Source organism: Telopea speciosissima, chromosome 11 (assembly GCF_018873765.1).
Source record: "Telopea speciosissima isolate NSW1024214 ecotype Mountain lineage chromosome 11, Tspe_v1, whole genome shotgun sequence".
NCBI classification, from domain to species: domain Eukaryota; kingdom Viridiplantae; phylum Streptophyta; class Magnoliopsida; order Proteales; family Proteaceae; genus Telopea; species Telopea speciosissima.
Genome location: NC_057926.1, coordinates 4,745,218 through 4,766,726, shown reverse-complemented (window position 1 = coordinate 4,766,726; position 21,509 = coordinate 4,745,218). Strand labels below are relative to the sequence as shown.

Here is a 21,509-nt window from a genome sequence, read left to right as displayed (position 1 = left end):
GAAGACGGCTTCGTGTCTTAAATTGGTGGGTGTCCCCCATTAGACCCAACCGAAACCGACCAGCCCAACACGTTGACACCCTTTGGGAGGACTCAAAATAGAGAAAGGGCCAATGGGGTAAATTAGTATTCAGTCGGGGCAGGATTCCTATACGTCCGTTAGGAACTCTTTCCCACATGCCAGGCCACTATAATCTGCAATAGACTATAAGGGCCACGTTGGATAAAAATCTTCACCCAACCAAGTGGTCCGCCATACACCGGTTCACCCACAGAACCGGTCCTTCTCCGTGCTTCACTGTGATTTACACTTGATGAGCGTATAAGACCTCTCATTAAAAACAAGTAACAAAAACCTAAGGTTTCTCTTCTTCTTCTTCTCCTCTGCTGCCGGGCCACCAAGTCACACCAGAGGCGAAGATCTGGGCTCAGAATCTGCTCTCTCTCTCTCTTTTTCGCGGACTATCTACCTTACGACGGCGCCCTCAAAACCATCTTTTGGTAAAGATAGCAATTCTACATTCTCTCTCACTGTATTTTTTTCATCCAGATATAGTTTTTAGGGTTTTTGTTTCGTTCTGTGCTTGTTCACTCTCAAATCGAAGAAAAGCATGTCAAGGAAGTCGGTATAGAGAAGGCTTGCTTCTGTTCCTTTTCGGGTCTGGTTCTGTTATTACTAATTTTTTTAAAAGTACAAATTTTCTTTGCTTGTTGTATTTGTGAATCGTTCGGTCTTAAAATTTTTGTTCGGTTGAGTGGTTACGGTTCTGAAGTTGTTGTTATTTGGTAGATATGGGAGGTTTAAGTGCGTGTGGTTTGGAGATTGCGTTTCCAGCTTGAATAATTTCTAGAGTTGTTAGTGTAAGCAGTCTGATTCCATGAGACTGAAAACTGTTATCCTCTAGGAAAGGGGAAAAAAAAAAAAAAAATTCTTTACCTTATCTTCCCTCACTTTTTTCGTCCTCTTTGTCTTGCATTACGAGATTGGTTCTTTCTGTAGCTCAGAAGTTTAATTTTATATGCTACATATAAATTCAGGAAGAGAACAGGGAAAAGGAGTTAAACAAACTGGTGCAGAGTTTCATGTTGTATGGTCCTGTGGATATCCAAATTTTGAAACGGATTTGGATTCAAATTTTCTCCTACAGGACCATTTAGATATCCAGATTTTTATTGAATTGGAGTTGGATATACCCATACAAAGCTCCTGAACAGTTTAAGCCACTGGATCACATGCTATTAATTTATCATTGGTTTTCTAGTGTAACATATAAAGCTTGATATCTATTATCTCTCAATTGAGTTGTCAGTGTTTGCTAGCCATTCTCTTTGTGAGTTAATGTAACAGAACTTTGTTCTTGTGAATTAGGTTGTTTGAGCCTTATTGTTTGGGGCCAGAAAAGAGCTGACTGATAGCCATGTCGACTTTTGCCAAACCAGAGAATGCCCTGAAGCGTGCTGAAGGTCAGTAATTAGCAATTCTTTTCAAAGTATTGGTTGTTTTGAAAATCGTTGGTGTGATAGTGATTCATTTGGTTTTTATGGATGATGAGATATCTCTAATGTTATTTTCCGTCTTCTGTTTTGCATCCTTATGTCACACTTTTTTCTCTTCTGGTTCCATTTATTTGCACATAGAAAGAGTGGAAAACTAATTGGTTTCTATAAAAAACTGTATTTCAGAGGAAAATAAACCTCATGTGGGAAGAAAGGGTAGAAGCTCTTTTGATTCATATTTTTCCTTAAAAGGCCATTACTCAATGCTGGTACAAAAATAAAATAAGCCATTTATTCTATCATGCCCTTCTGTAATAGGATGAGAACTTGGCGAAGCACCTAATTTGTTAGTTCTCTTCCCACTGAAGATTTGTCTGGATGGAACCCCTTAAAGCAGTAAATTTGTCTAATTTGGGTAATCCCTGCATAGTATGTCAGATAAGCCATGTCCAAGTAGTTTGGCATATTTATCATACACGATTTGGATGCTCCAACAACAATCTCTGCCTACCATGCACCTCATTTACGCCTTGTCTGAACTACATGTGGCTGGAAATACCAGTATCACATTGATTATATTCACAATTCTATTGCAGGGAACAGAAATTGTAAGGTATAACTAAATTAGGGTTAATTTAGTCCCGAGTAAACCTAAAAATCCAAAATAGAAACAAGGGCAGAATTAGAAAGTTTAGTAAATCAAACCAAACCAGCCGTGAGAATGTAACCAAACTTAGGTCGATTGGTGCTTGTATGGAGGAGAAGCACTGCTGAAAGTCTCACTTGATTATGATGGTTGAATTGGAAGACATGGCAGCAACAAAAGGTTAAGAGTTATCTCACAGACCAGCACTTTGTTTGGGCTCCAATGAGGATCAACCGATCAAGTGGAGGCCCTGTGGAGTTGGTGATCTGCAGCAAATTTGGTGTAATTTTGATGGACAGAAGCGAAGTTATGAAGGGGGAATGAAAATAGAAGGTTTGTGAATATGGAGGATTATAGCCAATGGAATGGGTAGAAGTGGGTATCGAATGGAGAGGTTGATGGTGTGGTTCTGTGCTCCAAACCCAGCAGATTTCGATGGATGAATGTGGAGATATTCAGCCGTGAAGTTGCAGCAGGAATTTGGGGCCAAACTGATTCCACAAGGTATGAAAATCTCCTTATGTTGATCAGCAACAGCAACCGCAGCCTTGGATGTAATCTCCTTATGTTGATTAGCAACAGCAACAGCAACAGCAACAGCAGCCTTGGATGTAATGTAAGACTAGGTGATGTAGATCCAAGCCTCCTCGAGTTGAAGAAACCACCCTAGGCATAGGGTCATAGTAGGAGCCTCAGATTAGTTTTATACATTGTTTTATTATAAGTTACTAGTTGAACCGTTTCAAATTGGTTGCATCCAATTGGTTCAATTTAAGTTGGTCTAATTTAAGTTAGTCTCTTTTATTTTAAGTTATTAGGGGTAGATAAGTTTTCTAACTCTTTTAATTATAAGTTGTTTTAATTTAGGTCCACCCCTCCATGATTTAGTGAGGGAGTGTTTTGTTTAGATTAGGAGTTGGCCTATGACCTCTATTATTAATAGAGAAATCGTGGGAGGCTCCCCCACAATTCAGTTTTTTTAAAAAACCGTCTCTTTGCTGTTGGCTATTGCTGCTGCTGCTGTTTCTCTCTTCTGAGATTGTCTTGTGAGTCATATCAAGACCCCCCTTGTGAGTCATATCAAGGTTGAAGGGCTGGTGGATCTGACTCATTGCATTTTGTAGATCGGGTGGTTCTTCTTCAAGCTTCTTCAAGTTGCTGCTACTGCAGATCTGCAAGACCAGTAAGTTGATTAAAATTCCTGCAATTTCCCTCTTCTTCTCATCCTCCAACCCTAGCCTCCATTGCCCTAGGTTATCTGAGCTTCATCAGACCTTCATCCCTTATCTGAATTCAACCAAATTCAGACCACAGCCCCCTCATACCACCTCCTACACTCGACCTGAACCCTAGCCCCAACTGTCTATTAAAACCCTAACCCTTCGTCTCTGTGAAACCCTACAAAAACCTTAAAACCTGTCCAGCATTATTTAGCCATCCAAATCACCTCAAACTTCAACCAAATTCCCTTCTCGTCAGTCCTAACACTCGACCAAAACCCCAGCCTCAAAATCCATTCCTAAACCCTATATCTCATCACCTCCTTCTTTCTCGAGAACTTAGAAACCTGAAACCCTAATTTCCAAAATTCAAATCTTCACTCAAGTCCTACAAATCCTTACCCAATAAACCCCCACTTCATTAGTCAAAACCTAACCCTAATTTTAACCTAAAATTCCCAATTCTGCTCAATCGGCCAGCACCTTTGTGAGGGTGCCTGGCTCCTAGTATGTCTCCTACCTATCTAGGACTACATTACTAGGTTACTAGTCCCAAATACCCACAAAATTCAAAATTGGAATATACTCAGAATTAGAAACTTAGGGTTTCAAACCAAACTAGCCATGTAGTGGTGATCAAATTTGGATCGAATGTAGAGGTTGGTAAGAGGATCTTTGGCTCCAAATCTCATCCAATTATGATGGTTGGATGTTAAGATATAAGAGAAACACCAAATTAGAAGGTTATGGAAAACCCCCCAAACAATGCTGATCTTAGACTCCAATGATAACCGAGTGTATGCCTTGATGGTAGCAGGCCTGCCTGCAAGTTTGGGGTTGATCTTGATGGGCAGAAATGGATACGGAGGGTGGAGAATGAAAATAGAATGTTTGTGAGGGTTCCAGCCTATGGAATGGAGTGGGAGTGAGGATCGAGTGGAGGGAATGAAAGGGGGATGATGTGCTTCAAAACCCAGCAGGGTTTGTTGATGGAATGGGGAGTTTTGAAATTAGAAACTTGCAGCCAAAGGGGGTGCAGCAACAGCTTCAATCGGAGGATCAATTAGCAGCAGCAACAGTTGAGGTGGAGGGATGTCTTCAGGCTTTGGGTGGTGATCTTTGGTAGCAGAAACAGCCAACATTCACAGGCAGCAGCAGGTACTCGAACAGGGAGGAGAAGAAATAAAGGGAAAGGATAATGGGATTTGGCTCTTCCAGCCAGGCTCCTAACAGCCCTTCAAGTCATGCTCATACTTGACAAAGGAAACCATATCTTGCAGCAAGTGAATTTTTATTCAACAGTAAATCGTGGGGGAGGCATTAACAGCCTTTACAATATAAAGAGGGCTATACTTGCACCTCAAGTAAGAAGAGAAATAGAACCTTAACATGGAAAGTTTAAACATGAAACTAGAAACAACTCTAATTAACTAGGACTGAAATTAAATAGAAACATAATAATATCTTCACTCCTCCAAGGGGATAGCCGAAATCTTCATGTGGTCCCCACCAAGGCTAATATCGGCCAGCACTTGAAGTCCCAAAGTATGTCAATAAAGATTGACAATAATGCCCCCACGATCTGGGTTTGAGAGACCCAGCAACTCCGAGCTCTATTGGGCTGGCCCAACACAAAATTGATTGGCCTTATGGCCCGTTGGGTTGGTCCACCAATTGGTGAAGTGAACCTTGCCAAACAGCTTGGCATATGCATCAGCCCCCCTCTTAGAATCATTCATCTCTGATGAATGGAGGAATGGCATGTAGCTCTCATACAGCTCTGGGTTAAGGTGCTTGAAATCGTCCGCTTGGATCCATGTGCTGTCCTTGATTGGTCGGCCTTTCCATTTTACTAGGAAAGAATAATAACCTTTACCACCCCTCATCATGGTGTACTTGTCGTCAAGCACTTCTTTAATCGCATCTTCCATTGGAGTGGCAAATTGGGGAAGCCGAAGAGCATGTGCTGAATCTGATTTATATTGAAGGAGTAATGTACCGATCAAACTTGATTTGGTGTGCGCGAATGCTATCAAAATCACTCTGAATTAAAATATTTTTTTAGACATCAGAACAAATGAATATTTTACCACACTTTTGGTTTTTAGTAATGTTTTAACATATTAAGATTTATGGAATTTTTAGATTTGAGAAAACCCCCAACATTAGAAAGTTGAAAATTGCACCTACCACCAAAAATCCAGTTTTTGTTCTTGAACTCGAGAGTTGACTTTTTTTTCCTTTTGGAATTTTTTTAAACTATTGTTATTGGATTCAAATGGGGAGGGGTATTTGCTTATTTATGAATAATATTGATGCAGATTCATCACCAAATAGGGCTTGTTTTTATTAGGAATAAGTCTAGGGTTGGGTTACATACATGTTGGGCCTTTGATCCCATGGGTTTCTAACGTAATAGACCACTTTTATGGGCCTAAAATATGGGTAAATAGGTTGCATACGGGATTAGTTTCCATACATAGCTTTTTATTTGGTGTTTTAAATTGAACCGGTTCAACCAATGGTTCAATTTAAGTGATTTTAGTAGTTTTTTTTTAAGTATTTAAGTTGGGCTGGATTAACACTCTAGTTTGAGTCTATTTCAGTTTCCTAGTCAGTTTAAGTTACCTAATAGGTTAGGGATAGGGTTAGGCCTTTCTTTTTTAGTGTCTAAGTCTAATTTTGAGTCTTCTATATAAGTTTGTAAGGGAGGCCAGCATTGAATACGAATTTTGATTAATAAAAACTCAGCTTTATGCTTGCTGCCTTTGTTGCTGCTATTGCTCCCTTGTGTGAGTGTTGCCTTGTGGATCTCAAGGTGCTAGGGTGAGTGGACTCTCACGACTCCTTGCGTCTGTCCAATACCGAGAGGTTCTTCTTCTTCTTCAATCAAACTTCTTTAAGCTGCTGCTGCCTTTGTAGGAGATCAAACCAGTAAGTAATTTTAGTTTCTTGCATATATCCTTCCCTTCCATCCATCAAACCCTAACCTCCATTAAACTTGCAACTCCTACCTTAACTAGGACTCCCTCATAACTTCAGATTTGTCCATCAGTTTCAAGCCAAACTTCCAGCATACAACCTCCACACTTCTCCTTACACTCGATCCTAAACCCAGCTCATAACTCTCACTCTATCCCCTCCATTAAAACCCAAAACCTGCAACTCAATTCTGTCTAGAATTGCAGAATTTTAAAACCTTCCCAAATCCTATTATTTATATGCCATCAAAGCACCCTAGACCTGCATATTAAAGCCATATAAGACCCATTCCCAAATTCCCATCCTAAACCCTAGAATTAACCTAAAACCTAGTGCTATCCATTTGAACCAGCAACCCTTTTTGCTATTGATCCTGTTATTTGGCTCCTAGTAGGTCTCTTACCTATCTAGGACTACATTAAATATCTTAAGTAAATGAAATAATTGAATGATATTAGGCATAAATAAGTGTTTGTTTTGTGTCTGTCCTAGTTTCCTACTAAGTGAAACTCCTATTTGGACTTTGTTTTTGCAAGATCTAATAGTGCCATTGTGTTTAAATGGCCTAAAATAGGCTGAGTACCAAGTTTCAAACCCAAACTAGGTCTAAAACCATAGTTGTCAAGGCGTCGCCTAGGCGCCTTGTTCCCGCTTTGATTTCTAGTGTCGCCTTGGTCGCCTAGGCAACACCTTGTTGCCTTGTGTCGACTTGTTTTTTAGCCCCCTCGACCGCCTTGATTCGCCTAGCCGCCGTAACAAATGTCTAAAACCCACCGAAACCAGCCTTCAAGTTGAAAAAAAAAAATATAAACCAACTCGACTTGAGATCTCGAGTCAACTCGGTTTTTTCCAAGGTCGAAACCTGGTCGAGTTCCGAGTTTTAGTTCCTTGTTGAAGTTAGTTTTGTTGGGGATTCTGCCTTATAAATTCCTGAGTCAAAGGACTTCCTTAGAGAGATTCATAGGAATCAGACCAAGTCCAAGAATACCGTCCAGCTTTGTTTTTTCCAGTATTCAATTTTAGAGCTTATAGGAACAACAGGTGTTAATCCTTTACAACAACAAAAACAACTCAGCCTTTTCCCAACTAAATGGGGTTGGATACATGGATCCTTGCGCTCCAATCAGCTCTGTTTGAGGTCATTCTTGATACAAGGACTAAGCTGTGCATGTCTTTCCTCACCAATTCTCTTGAGTTCATTTTAGGTCTACCCATGGCTCTTTTAGTTCCTTCAATTTGAATCAAATTACTTCTCTGTATTGGAGCATCGAAGGGCCTTTGTTGAACATGGCCATGCTACCTCAAACTACTTTCTCGTAGTTTATTATGTATCGGAGCTACTCCCAAATCAGCTCTAATATGATCATTCCTTACTTATCCTTCCTAGTTTTGCCACTCAACATCCTCGTCTCTGTTTCATTGAGTTTATCTATATGATGCTTCTCAACTCCCCAACATGCTGCACCATACATCATAGCCGGTCTTATGATTGTCCTATAAAATTTTATTTTAAGTTTTAAAGGAATATGCTGATCACACAACACTACGGATGCACATCTTTACTTCATCCATCCTATGTTAATTCTCTATGAAACATTATTCTCTATATCACCTTACCTAAAATAATAACTATGCAGCAGTGACCGTGGAAAATGACAAACCAGAGGCAAATAGCAGCGATAGTATAGACTAAGAATGGACAGAATAAGCAGAACCAGTCTCTCAAATTTAAAATCAACTGAATATTCAAAACCAAAACCAGTGTCATCCAATTTTTTTTTTTAACTTTATAGAGAGAAATAAAAGAAATTAAAACTAAACAACCTTGTCCCTCTCTAATTAAATGACTAATACAGTCTCTAAAGTCCCTATTTACTGTTTGAATTTAACTCACTAACAGGCCATCTAAAGGAGTCCCTAGCTAAGCCCATCTCTAGTAACTCTAGTAGTTGAGAAGAGCAAATTTTTTTTTTTAACAAATGGAAAAAAAAGAGGGGGATTCTAATAGCTTATAATGACACTATTGAAAAATGTTAACACTTATTTGTTGGATGGGACTCCATGGATCCTGCTTGGTGACTGGCTTGTGCCCGAATTATAGGGACGCGTATATAGGGTCATGGCGTCATGCTGAAAGGGTGCTGTTGCGTCACAATACCAACGCACTAATTAAATACTCAATGTAATTGTGAGCTATTTTTTTATGAACCTGGACGTTATAATTGTAAGGGAGGTTGGAGGCTTGGAGCTACTGAAAACCATTTGTTTCGTTTTACTGCCCGGCATTAGGAGAATGCACCAGCTAACTTAGTCTAGAATACCATCAATTAAGCTTTAATACTGGATTTGAATTGGCTTAGGATGTAATTTACCATCAGGTGGGTGGCTGACTGCAGTTACAGATAATTCAAGTGGCCTTTGCTTTTGGTGCCTCTTTTGATCAAGAGGAATATGAGGGGTTACAGGCTGTGAGGAACTACATCAGTCAGTGAGAGTATTTGAATCTAAATTAAATGCTTTAATATTCCTTAGTGATTTCCTAGCCTTTCTCTACATCCTGAATAACTTAATGGAATGAGCTAGCTGTATCTTTATCTTAGTGTTGGGGGATGACTGATGGGTGAACCTTGATATTAATGTCTGTAATTTTGAGCAAATTCTGTCCAAATTGGTGAAATATTTCTCTTTCCTGTGTCCAAATATGGTAAAATTGTCAAAATTGACAAATTTTTGAGAAAAATCAGTTGAAATTGAAAAAAATGACTATTGTTTTAGTGAATCAGTTGATATTGGTGAAACATTTCTGTCTTCCAAAGGGTTAAAATCACCCAATTGAAATCCCAACCTTGGTTCAACCTTGTTTGCTAGAAGAGGTTTTTTTTAACCTCCCTGGAAAGTACTGATGTGAACTTTTTATTCCTAATAGCTGAAGGGTGAGGACAAAGCTATGGGAAATTAGGGTTGTAAGAAAGCTAAAATGGCTTTTGTGAATTTTAAAGGAAAAACAATAAAAAGAGTAGAAGCTGCAACCTTTTGTTGATGAGTGCAAACACAGATTGCAAATTCCAACATTTGAGACACGCTGATTAGTTCAACCACCTATTTTTTCTACTCAAGGTTCTTCCTTCCCTGAAAAGCAAAACACATATTCATAGGGGAGATAATAGTCATTCAGTCCCCTCTTTGCCCAATTAAGACTATATGATATCATTATGGATTGATGCCTATTTAGTATTTTGGTTGTGATCTCCCAAAGCTGAATGTTGATTTGTGCTGTACTAGTTTTGTTAAAATGTTCTCTAAACAACCTTTCAGATTACTGAAACAAAGTAAAACCAATGACTTTACAGAAATTAACCTCAGGAAAAGTTATGAAGATAGTTCCCAGGATTTCACTTTGGCTTATAAAATATAGTGTTCACAATTATATTTAAACCCAAAAACTACCTCAAAAATGTTTTTTAAAATGAATTCTACTCAAATCCAACAATTTAGGATCGAGAGGCCTGCAAGTTTTGCTGTAGCTGATAGATGAACAATTAAACTGTTTATTGTTGTGATGTTGTCCAAATATTTGAATGATAAGCTCAAGTGAATAAAAAAAGATTTTTTTTAGCGATTTTATTCACCGTCAAGATCCTGAACTTGATATCTTATGTGTAGTTGTTTGTTCTCTTATTTTGTAGTCAAAACGAATGAAAAATTGGTGGCCTTAATCTCACTAAGGCTCTCTTTTGCATCATTTTATTTCTCTTTTTCTGCTATGTCTGAAATAGGTTGAGAAAAACAGTTTTTTGTCCAAAATGAGAAATCGCTTGGTTGCTAATTTTAAAAAATAGATTCTATAATTGGAAATTTATTTGGGTTCAACTTTGGAATATAATTTCTGTAGTACATATTTTTCTCCTGAACCTTGCATTGGGGAAAGAAGTAAAAAAATATCTATATAAAAAATGATTGCAGGAAGGATCTGAAGCGATGGATTCAACAATCCAATTTGAACCTGCCGGAATGAGTGTGTGTGTGTGTGTGTGTGTAGTGTGGTGTGTTAAAAATGTTGACAATATTACCCTTTGATTTGAACTGTTGTGGCATGCAATATTAACTTGGACCACGGAATAGCGAGAAAAATTTTCAGTCTTTGAACAGAAAGAGCTCTACCTGTTTCTCGAATTTCTGTTTTTTTTTTCCCCCTCATTACTATAATGTTCAAGTATGTTGTGGCATGCAACATTAACTTTGACCACGGAATAGCGAGAAAAATTTGTGGTGTTAAAAATGTTGAAATGACAATATTACCCTTTGATATGAACTGTTGTGGCATGCAACATTAACTTGAACCATGGAATAGCGAGAAAAATTCAGTCTTTGAACAGAAAGAGCTCTACCTTTTTCTCAAATTTCTATAATGTTCAAGTATGTTGTGGAATGCAACATTAACTTTGACCATGGAATGGCGAGAAAAATTTTCAGTCTTTGAACAGAAAGAGCTCTTTACCTTTTTCTCAAATTTCTGTTTTTTTTCCCTTGATTTCTATAAATAGAAATAAGTTCCAAAAATCAAACCAAAACTTGGAGAAATAGAATAGGTCCCGGAAATAGAAATCAATCCAAAGAGACCCAAGCACATTTTTTTCCGGAAATATTATTCAGGGACAGGACTGTAATTCTCTCCCCCCCTCAAGTTGGGCATGTGAAGATTTAATTGAAATTGTATGAAACGACACAGTCCATACCTGAAAACATTTCAATGCCTAGGGTACTAGGGGATCTCAGATGCCCTTAGTTGCGTGAGTAGGAGTAGCATTGACTTTCCACTTAATGGCATTGCTGTCTTTATCATTGTTAAGTGATTCATTTTTGTGATTACATTAAACTTTAGCCTCGTTTTATTTTAGATATAGAACTGACTGTTATTCATGTATGGTAACAGAATTAATCAATGTTGGACAAAAGCAAGCTGCCCTGCAAGCCTTACATGATCTGATCACTTCAAAAAGGTATCGAGCATGGCAAAAGACACTTGAACGGATAATGTTTAAGTATGTGGAGCTCTGTGTGGACATGCGGAGGGGTAGGTTTGCCAAGGATGGTCTCATTCAGTACAGGATTGTATGCCAGCAAGTGAATGTTAATTCGTTAGAGGAGGTGATCAAGCACTTCATGCATCTATCCACTGAGAAAGCAGAGCAAGCTCGTAGTCAGGCACAGGCCTTAGAAGAAGCTCTGGATGTTGATGATTTGGAAGCAGATAAAAAGCCAGAAGACCTAATGCTAAGCTATGTCAGTGGAGAGAAAGGAAAGGACAGGTCTGATCGTGAACTTGTAACTCCTTGGTTCAAATTCTTATGGGAGACGTACAGAACCATTCTTGAAATTTTGCGTAACAACTCAAAGTTGGAAGCACTCTACGCGGTGAGCTATCTTGTCTCAATAGTTTCTTTGGTAATGTTGATTTTTGTAGTTGTAACTTTTGACTTTGTTCATAGTTCTTAGGCTTTCTGCATCAATATTCTTTAGTTTGCACCATTTCAAGAAATGCTTTATGAAATATATGTGTTCTGTTGTTACATCTATTCATTGGTTGCTTGATTGTAAAGTTGCATTAGCTCCAAAACTCTCAACAATGAAAAAATTATGTCGTATTATTTTATGGGTGGAATACTTTTATATCGTTCTACCTTATGCATGAGTTGGCAGCCATTGTTGTCCAGTCTCAGTACCTTCTCTATGCTGGGCATCTTGTTTTATTCGATTATCATTTGTTCCTTGGTTTTGCATCATTTATATTTTGAGAAGGTTCTGGATTTTGCGTTCAATCTTACCGTTCAGAAAAGGAACAGGTTACAAATGTGAAATGTTCTTAGCAAAGAGGGGGGTGTGGTTATCTAAATCTAGGCTGCATTTCTGATTTGTACCTGTCTATCAGGAAGTGAAAGCTGATAAAAAATTGATCTCAAGATTGTGAGAAGTCAAAGCAAACATCCAGTTGGCACTGAACTTAAAACTAGACTGCAGCTCTTCTTGTGTAGCTCATTCTCTACATCTATTCTTAAAGTTGTCTTTGTATATATGTTCGCTCGTGGAAATCTTGCTCCAAGCTTTCAACTTAGTTATTAGTGATTTCCTTATAATGTTACTGATTTCAGTTGTGTTAGATACCTAGCTTCTGCCATATTTATTGCCAAGTTCATTTTCTTTTCCTTCTTTTTGGAATTGTGTAACAGTACTCATTGTGTGTGTGTGTGTGTGTTGACCATTTGTATCCATGCACAAATTGCAGCGTGTTACTATTATTGGCTGCAGCATTACTGATAAACTTAGGTGGCATGTGGGAACATGTCTGATAGACTGGACTGAACTGTAATATTAGGCATTAATTATGTTGCAGGCGAGTGATTGTTTGACCTCAACTTATGTTGTTTAGATGACAGCACACCGGGCTTTCCAATTCTGTAAACAATACAAACGGACAACAGAGTTTCGCAGGCTATGTGAAATCATCAGGAATCATCTGGCAAATCTTAACAAATATAGAGACCAGAGGGACCGGCCTGACCTGTCGTCTCCAGAAAGCTTGCAGCTCTATCTTGATACAAGGTTTGAGCAGCTCAAGATTGCAACTGAACTCGAACTCTGGCAGGTTGCTTGATCTCTCTTTATTGGTCTTTTGTCTCCTCCCTATCCATCCACGTGCACACAAGCACATGTGTGGGGCAAAGTGTCAAATGTTTTTACTGTAGTCCTGCCCATTTTTTGTTTCTCATTGTTTCTTCTTTGCTGTCTTCAGGAAGCTTTTCGTTCAGTTGAAGATATTCATGGACTTATGTGCATGGTTAAGAAGAGCCCTAAGCCATCCTTGATGGTCATATATTATGCAAAGCTGACGGAAATATTTTGGGTTTCTGAGAGCCATCTTTACCATGCTTATGCATGGTTGAAACTTTTCACACTTCAGAAAAGTTATAATAAGAACTTAACCCAGAAAGATTTGCAATTGATAGCATCATCTGTTGTTTTAGCTGCACTCTCTGTGACCCCTTATGATCACACCCATGGTGCATCTCATCTGGAGCTTGAAAATGAGAAAGAACGCAATCTGAGGATGGCTAGCCTTATAGGTTTTAATCTAGATCCTAAACACGAGAGCAGAGAAATGGTAATGTGATTATTTCTGTTTAATTTATTTGTTTTGAGTTGGTTTTTGGCCTAATATTGTGATTCTAATTCTAATTTGTTCTTTTTTAAAATTTCCAGCTTGCGAGGACTTCACTTCTCTCAGAACTGGTAAGATTGGAAATATATGTTCGCTTTTCTCCACTTCTATTATTGATTTTACCTATTCCCCCTGCCTTAAAAAAAGAAGCATGTGGTGGATCTAGCAAATTCCTGGAAGTCTCAGATAGATCTTATTCAGATCATATTATTATTAGATGTACTTTTTCTGTATGGAATCTCTTATCTTAAAGAATTCTAATGGCTTTTAGTTTTAGATGAGTCATTTAACTGGATCATTCATAATTGGCCATTTCCCTCACCACTAGGGCTTTACCCATTTACTGATGGAAACTTGGATGTTTTCGATGCCTCTGGTGGTTTATGTAGTAATTTTAGTTATTTCCATCAATTTGCTGAATAATTTGTCCTTCATTAAACATGATCGATAAGGTTCTCCCAGTATTCTGGAGATAATTCATTAAAGATCGAGATCAAGTTAGCATTTTATAACTGTCTATTTCTGCTATTTTTTTCTGTTTTGATAATGTGTTGAATGATATATATTAGTCTCTTTAATACAGTAACTTGCCTATTAATTTCAGGTCTCCAAAGGTGTAATGACCTGTGTCTCTCAGGAAGTAAAAGATCTTTACCATCTTTTAGAGCATGAGTTTTTTCCTTTAGATCTTGCTTCAAAAGTGCAACCTCTGTTAACAAAGATCTCCAAGCTTGGGGGCAAGCTTGCCTCTGCTTCTTCTGTTCCAGAAGTGCAATTTTCACAGTATGTTCCTGCCCTGGAAAAGCTTGCTACCTTGAGATTGCTACAGCAGGTGCTTGTCATTTTCAGTTCTCTATGTTCTGTTATACATTATTTTAATTAGTAAGTTCAGTTATTTCTATTCCTTAGTAGTTTTTTTTTGGGTGTTTTCAGATGACACTTGACAGTCTTCTCTCTGCTTTTCCAGGCATCTCAGGTTTATCAGACAATGAAGACTGAGGTGCTCTCGAGGATGATCCCTTTTTTTGACTTCTCTGTTGTGGAGAAGGTTTCTGTGGATGCAGTGAAATATAATTTTATTGCCATGAAAATTGACCACAGAAAGGGTGCTGCCATATTTGGTAATTTGGTAAGTTCACATGCTCTATTAAAGATCAAATTTCATGTTTTAGTTGCTTAGCCCCCACCCTGGCGGTTGAGAATCAAACATCTGACATTATATTTGATAAAATTCAGCAATGCACCAGGCGTTTATAGTTTAACACCTACACTGTTGTAGTAGGAACCAGTAGATGAGACTGATGATAAAATGTTGAGTTGTTCAGTACTTCAGTTATGATGTGTATGTTTTAGTAATTCGTTGTCAACACAGACGGTTGGCTTTTTCCAACCATTTGTGTTGGCATTTGGCGATATAGTTTCCGTCCACCTTCCTGTCTGTCTAAGTTCATCTTCTCTGTAGTTTAATAATTAAATAACAAATAGATAATCTTGAGGTACTTAAGTTGTCAGCAAAAGACAATTCGGTTGCTTGTTTATTGATCATTCTTTCTTTTTTTTGGGGGGGGGTTATGTGGTAACAAGCTTTGATACGGTGACCACTTGGTCATAATGTACGCAGCCTTACCCTGCTTTTGCAGAGAGGCTGTTTCCAGACACGAACCCGTGACCACTTGGTCAAAATGGAGCAACATTGACAATTGCACCCAGGCCCGCCCTTTGGTGATATTACACTTTACAATCACTATTTTTGCTGGATTCAAAGGAATCCATGTCTTACTGACGTCTTTTTGTTTTTCTTCGGGTTCAGGATCTTGAATCTAATTCGCTTCGAGATCACCTTACTATTCTTGCCGAATCTCTAAATAAAGCAAGGGCCATGATTTATCCTCCGGTAAAGAAAGCATCAAAACTTGTTGAAACTTTGCCTGCTCTGGCAGAGGTTGTGGATAAGGAACACAAAAGACTCCTTGCCCGGAAATCGATAATTGAGAAGCGGAAGGAGGAACAAGAACGACAAATGCTGGAAATGGTAATATTGTGTTCATTTCTTTGTGAAGAGAGATTGAAATTTGAATTATCCTTTCTATCCGGAAATTAATAAATCATTGCTGTTCTTTTGAATATTTCTTATCTCCTTATTTAGGAACGTGAGGAGGAGTCAAAGAGAGTTAAGCTACAGAAAATAACCGAGGAGGCTGAACAGAAGAGACTTGCTACTGAGTATACCCGAAGAGAGGAACAAAGAATTCGTAGGGAAATAGAAGAGAAAGAACTTGAAGAAGCTCAAGCTATGCTTCAGGAAGCAGAGAAACGTAGTAAAAAGAAAGGAAAGAAGCCTGTCATAGAGGGAGTGAGTTTGTTATAAAATTTCCTCTCTTCAGTGTAATTTTTTCAATGAGTACTCTTTTCCTTTTTCTCCTTGCTTTTTGATAATTGCAAGTCTTTGCAGGAAAAAGTGACCAAACAAACCTTGATTGAATTGGCTTTGAGTGAGCAACTCAGGGAGAGGCAGGAAATGGAGAAGAAACTGCAGAAACTTGCCAAAACAATGGATTATATGGAAAGAGCAAAGAGAGAAGAAGAGGCACCTCTGATTGAGGCTGTATATAAACAACGGTTGGTGGAAGAAGAGATTCTTCATGAGCGTGAGCAGCAGGTATGGTTTAAAATCTTCCGGATTTGATGGTGAACACTGTTTTCTAAATGGGTCAACAAAAATGCAATGGAAGGTGTCTTCATAAAACTAAATTTAGATAATTCGATCAAAATGGTAAAAATTTGGCGAAATATTTCTGTTTTGATAAACTAGTAAAATAGGGTGTAAAATCAAACTACCACTTTAGCTGGTCTTTTTTTTGTTTTTTTAAAACAGATAACATCTATTCATTCATACAACAACAACTTAGCCTTATCCCAACTTAATGGGGTCGGCTGCATGGATCCTAGAAGAGACAGCATATTAATAAAAGAGAAGTAAAGAGGAGGGGCATGCAACATTGACCCAAACTCTAGGGCATCGACCCTGCTTAGCTATGTACCGCATCATAACTGCCTAACATACTAGTCTAGGCCCAACAACAATGTCACAACAATAGTCCAACTAAATGGGGTCGACCACATGGTCTTTGCTCTCAAATCAGCTCTATTTGAGGTCATATCAGATACAAGGCCTAAGCTAAGCATGTCTTTCTTCACCACTTCTCCTATGGTTCTTAGTTCTGCCCCTGGCTCTTTTGGTTCCCTTAATCTGCATCAGGTCACTCTTCTGAACTGGGGCATCGGAAGCCCTCCATTGAACATGGCTATACCACCTCAAACGACTCTCTCTGAGTTTATCATGAAATGGAGCTACTCCCAACTCAGCTCTAATATGGTCATTCCGTCCTTCCTAGTTTTCCCACACATCCATCTCAACATCCTCATCTCTGCAACACCAAGTTTATTTATAGGACTCATCTTCACAGCTCAGCATTCCGCCCCGTACATTATAGCTGGTCTAGTCATTCATACATGTATATTTATTAAATAAGCATCATTTCCTTGATATCCCCTCATTTCCCAAGATTTATCAAATGTTGAGCATTTTGACAGATTTTGACCGTTGTGACGAAATATTTCAATTTTGACAGCGGTCGAGATGACCTATCCTGTTTGAAATATCAAACCTTGTAGATGGGTGCTATGATTTTTCCTTTTAATCACTCTGAACAAATTAATAGTCAATAAAATTGAAAAGAAAATAGGATTGGTGAATTATATACTTGCATTAGAAAAAGTATATATACCTATTAAAAAAAAGAAGAAAATGATTGATAAAGTATACAATGTGAAAATGATCTAAAAGTCAGAATGGAATTCAGAGAAGAGAAACAAGGAAAGAAAAGGGAACACAAAGAGATCTGATTTTAAATTGAATATCTGGATTCTTGAGTGAGTCGCACATACAAGTGAACGATGCACAGAGAAAAGTGAAGTATGAAGATATTGAAATTCTTTAGCACATGATACTGAAAGTTTGAAACATTTTCCATGTATTAACAAAACTTGTAGTTGTACTTTCATTGGAGGAATGAGTATCCAAATTAAATTAAACAGAGAAACTGCAGAATACCAATGAAGGGGAAAAGAAAAAAGGAAGAGAAACTCTTTAAAGAAAAGAGTAGTGATGTCAAGGATGGAGGTGAAAGTTAGAAACAGAAACATGGATGAACGTGTATCAACAATATGGACCAACCAAATGTGAGAAACTTGAAGTCAGAACAACCAAACAAATATGAGAAACTTGAAGTCAGATTACTTAAAGATCATCCCAGTACGCAATGCTTCTGCTACTGATATCAAAATACTTAATCCGTCCTCAATATTTATATTAGAAAGCAAAGGGGAAAAGGTAGCATGCTGAGGATGAGGATTCGATAATTGGTCTCAACCTGAGAAACTTACTGGCTATTAGATCTTTTTATCTTCCAACATCTACTGGGCTCTTTCTAAACATAGACACACACACACACACACAGAAATCACATTTTATTTTAATATTTGGTCAACCTTGTTACTTTTATTTCTGTGTTTTTCTGTTATGGTTACTTGAACATACTGACTGGAATGCTTCATGCTGCTTTGCAGCAAGAGATTGAGCTGAGTAGACAGCGACATGCTGGAGACCTACAGGAAAAGAACAGGTTGGCTCGCATGTTGGACCAAAAGGTCAGTTTAACATTGTATTGAGCTTTTTTTCATTGCATTTGTTTTTAATTTCTATGATTTAAAATAATCAAACACTTTTTCTCATCCAAATATGTGCCTCCAATTTTTTATTTATTACAGACAATATTCCAGGAGAGAATTGTCAGCCGTCGAGAAGTTGAAATTAATAAGTTGAAGAGGGAAAGAGAGGAACGAATCAAGCAACTTCGTCAGGCCCGGAATCAGGAGAGGGAGACCAGGAGGAAGTTGATATTCTATCTGAGGTCTGAGGAGGAGAGGTTAAACAAGTTGCGTGAAGAGGAGGCGGCTAGGAAGCATGAAGGTAACCTTATATTGTATGTAGCTAAATTGAAATGCAATTTATGAACACTGGAAGGAGATTTGCCTTTTCCGGAGCTGGCACGTATGGACAGGTGAATGGGGCAATTTCCAATGAAAGCAATTATGACACCAACACGACTGGTTGAGGGAAAAAATTTCCACCATAGAAATTCGACGCAACATGAGACATGTTTAATAAATTGGTTTTAGGATTTAGGCCTTCCAGAACTGTTTGAGATTCCGACTTTTTATTGATGAAAATAAATAATACTAATATCAGAAGGTTTTAAGGGTTTTCTTCCTCACAACTTGCCAATTGGCAAACTTGGTGGGTCCATATGATAGAGGGGCCATCCCCATCTCTCTAGTAAAGTTTCAGCCCCAAACAAGCACCCTGCTTGTTTTTGGGCTGAAAATGGACCAGTGGAATGGTTGTGGGGTTGAGCCACCATCATCTCTCCATATCTACCACATGGAGAGGGAATATACCCCTTGTGGTGAAGACCAAGTTAACCCTAGTAACTTCTTTTTCCTCACCAGTGCACCTACATTATTTTTAACATTGATGAGGTGTTTGACTTATTGGTCTGACCTATGTTTTATTTTCTTGAGCTTATGAGTCTTATTGTCATTTTGTAGAGGTTTTATCTTCAATTTATGTAAAACAGATTTTTGATAAAAAAAAAACCCATTGACATGAAACTAACAGGGGAAGGTTATATCACTTAAATCTAAGATGACCAATATGATTCATTGATAAGAAACTTCTGTTGCAATAACACAGCAAGGTCCCAACTCCAAGCATGTCCCATCTATTTACAGCTAGTGTTGGGGTGGGTACTTTTGACACGGTAAATGCATCATATTTGGTTCTAGGTAATTGTATCTTGAATTGGAACACTGACCAGACATGACCCATTGCCACCGATATATGGGATGGGGAATATTATTTGATGGCTTACACCTGTTTAGACCTTTGTCTAGTATTTAATATTTTTCTGGTTTCTTATCTGAATATCTTGAAATTGCAGAGGAAGAGCAGCGAAAGAAGGAAGAAGCAGAGCGTAAAGCGAAGTTGGATGAGATTGCTGAAAAACAGAGGCAAAGGGAGAGGGAATTGGAAGAGAAAGAGAGGCTGAGGAGAGAGGCTCTCTTGGCAAGATCAGTGGAGCCACCTTTGAGGCCTGCTGAACCTCCTGTTATGGTGCGCCAGACAGAACCAGTTGCTGCTGCTGCAGCACCTACTCCTGGAAAATATGTTCCCAAGTTTAAGCGTGAGAGAGTAGATGTCTCTGCGGTTGCTCCACCTCCAGAAACTGATCGGTGGGGCAGACATGATGACCGCCCACCCGCCTCATCTACTGACAGGTGGCGCAGTGATGACCGGCGATCATTTTCTGGGGCTGGTGGCTCAAGGTCTTCCACGTGGTCATCATCAAGGAGTTCTTCACGTGGTGGATCTGAACGTTGACCTTTATCCGCTAATAGGCTTGAGCTACTACTAGTCTTTCTTGAGTGAATGGACAATTTTTCCCATAAGTTTTTCGCAATGCTGGGGGTATTAGCTTCGGGGGAATTTTGTTTGTGTTTGTGTTTGTGTTTGTCATGTACATGCATGAGGAGTAATTATTTATATGGCCTGCATAATATTTATATAAATTTCTCAATCCAGACCAGCAAGTCATGCAAACCTACAAAGAGATCAACCTTTTGTGAGATTCAATTATGTTGCTGAATATATTCCTCTTGTAAGACGTGTTAAACTATAGACTAATATTATGCTTTGGACCTTTAGATTTGTACTTTATAAATCTTCTTGCAAATGTGTGTTGGAAGGTTAGATATAGATATTGTTAGCGAATCATTCAATGTGTTATAATGGATGATGAGGTGCAGCTTATTTTGTTTGGTATGTGCAATTTTAGGTTTGGGACAGCTATGAAGAAATTTTAAGATCAGTCAATCCATAGAAATTTACTACTGTTACATGAATACCTGAAAATGCTTCATATAATACTGGTGATGCTATATGGTCCAATATCTCAGAGCATTACATTGAGACAGAAGCACATGTTATGTAGAGCCCGTTTGATAACCTTACGAGAAACAGTTTTTTGTGTTTTTTAGTTCTGAGAAACGGAAAAATACCTAAAAATCACTTGATAATAAAGTGTTTTTTGTGACTGTTTTTGGAAACATAAATCAAAATTTATGTTCCTTGAAAGATTTTTGACAGAACATGTTGGACATGTTTTGTCGTTTCTTGGCTGAAAATTGAAAAAGTGTGTCCGATAAAAACTTATATATTCGTTCGCTATGCTCTTTTGTAAAATTGGAAGTGTGCCAAACATATCATTTTTTTAATTTAAAAAAAAAAAAAAGGGTTTTACTTGTTTTCAAGAACAGGTTTACCAAGCGGGTCAAAAATGGTTTCTCAGCACAGAAATGAAAAAACTGTTTAATTGTTTCTCAGCACAGAATCAGAACAGAAACACCCGTAAGGTTATCAAGCGGGCACGTAGTTCCTCAAGCTTTGGGTTAGATATCTTTTGTCTTACAAGGCACATTCAAGCCTGATAAGACTGAGTTAAGAACAATTGAACATGAGTATACGTATGCAGTTCATAGATTTGGTGCATGCCAAGGAAAAATGTATGAGATACTAAATGAGGGTTGCCCGAGGGAAGCAAAACTATAGGGTAAAGCTTGGCAAATAGATCCATTGATTTCTCTAGAGTTGGTGGATGATGTGGTGAATTCCAATTGTGCATGTTGTTAGGATTAGCTTGGTTCTCTAACCCAACCTTTTGTCTCATCTTGTATTGGACTTTTTCCTCTATATTTACAATGACAGTCATTTTGTGTGTGGCCTTGTGTCTAGGCACAGGGGCCGTGCGCTGCTCACACTAGTTAGCGTT

At 38.3% G+C, this 21,509-nt stretch overlaps 1 protein-coding gene across 2 annotated transcripts; it reads left to right on the top strand.

The window, feature by feature from the left end:
* Positions 1 to 337: 337 nt before the first annotated feature.
* Positions 338 to 20,373, top strand: LOC122644671 (eukaryotic translation initiation factor 3 subunit A-like). 2 transcript variants are annotated; one of them, XM_043838060.1, is made up of 14 exons: positions 338 to 500; positions 1,369 to 1,463; positions 11,278 to 11,759; positions 12,772 to 12,987; positions 13,135 to 13,503; positions 13,602 to 13,631; positions 14,165 to 14,392; positions 14,528 to 14,689; positions 15,371 to 15,592; positions 15,707 to 15,913; positions 16,013 to 16,219; positions 18,190 to 18,270; positions 18,391 to 18,592; positions 19,623 to 20,373. In XM_043838060.1, the coding sequence occupies exons 2-14, from the start codon at positions 1,418 to 1,420 to the stop codon at positions 20,060 to 20,062; spliced, it is 2,892 nt and encodes a 963-aa protein (XP_043693995.1). In that variant the 5' UTR covers positions 338 to 500; positions 1,369 to 1,417; the 3' UTR covers positions 20,063 to 20,373. The 2 variants fall into 2 exon arrangements, with proteins under 2 accessions (XP_043693995.1, XP_043693996.1); XM_043838061.1 differs by lacking the exon at positions 338 to 500 and adding an exon at positions 563 to 636.
* The last annotated feature ends 1,136 nt before the right edge of the window (positions 20,374 to 21,509 follow it).

Excerpts from the sequence above, each read along its gene's own strand:
- LOC122644671 (XM_043838060.1), top strand. The coding sequence starts at position 1,418 with ATGTCGACTTTTGCCAAACCAGAGAATGCCCTGAAGCGTGCTGAAG. Across the intron at positions 11,760-12,771 it reads AGTTGGAAGCACTCTACGCG|ATGACAGCACACCGGGCTTT; the intron begins GTGAGCTATCTT and ends TATGTTGTTTAG. Across the intron at positions 15,593-15,706 it reads AACGACAAATGCTGGAAATG|GAACGTGAGGAGGAGTCAAA; the intron begins GTAATATTGTGT and ends CTCCTTATTTAG.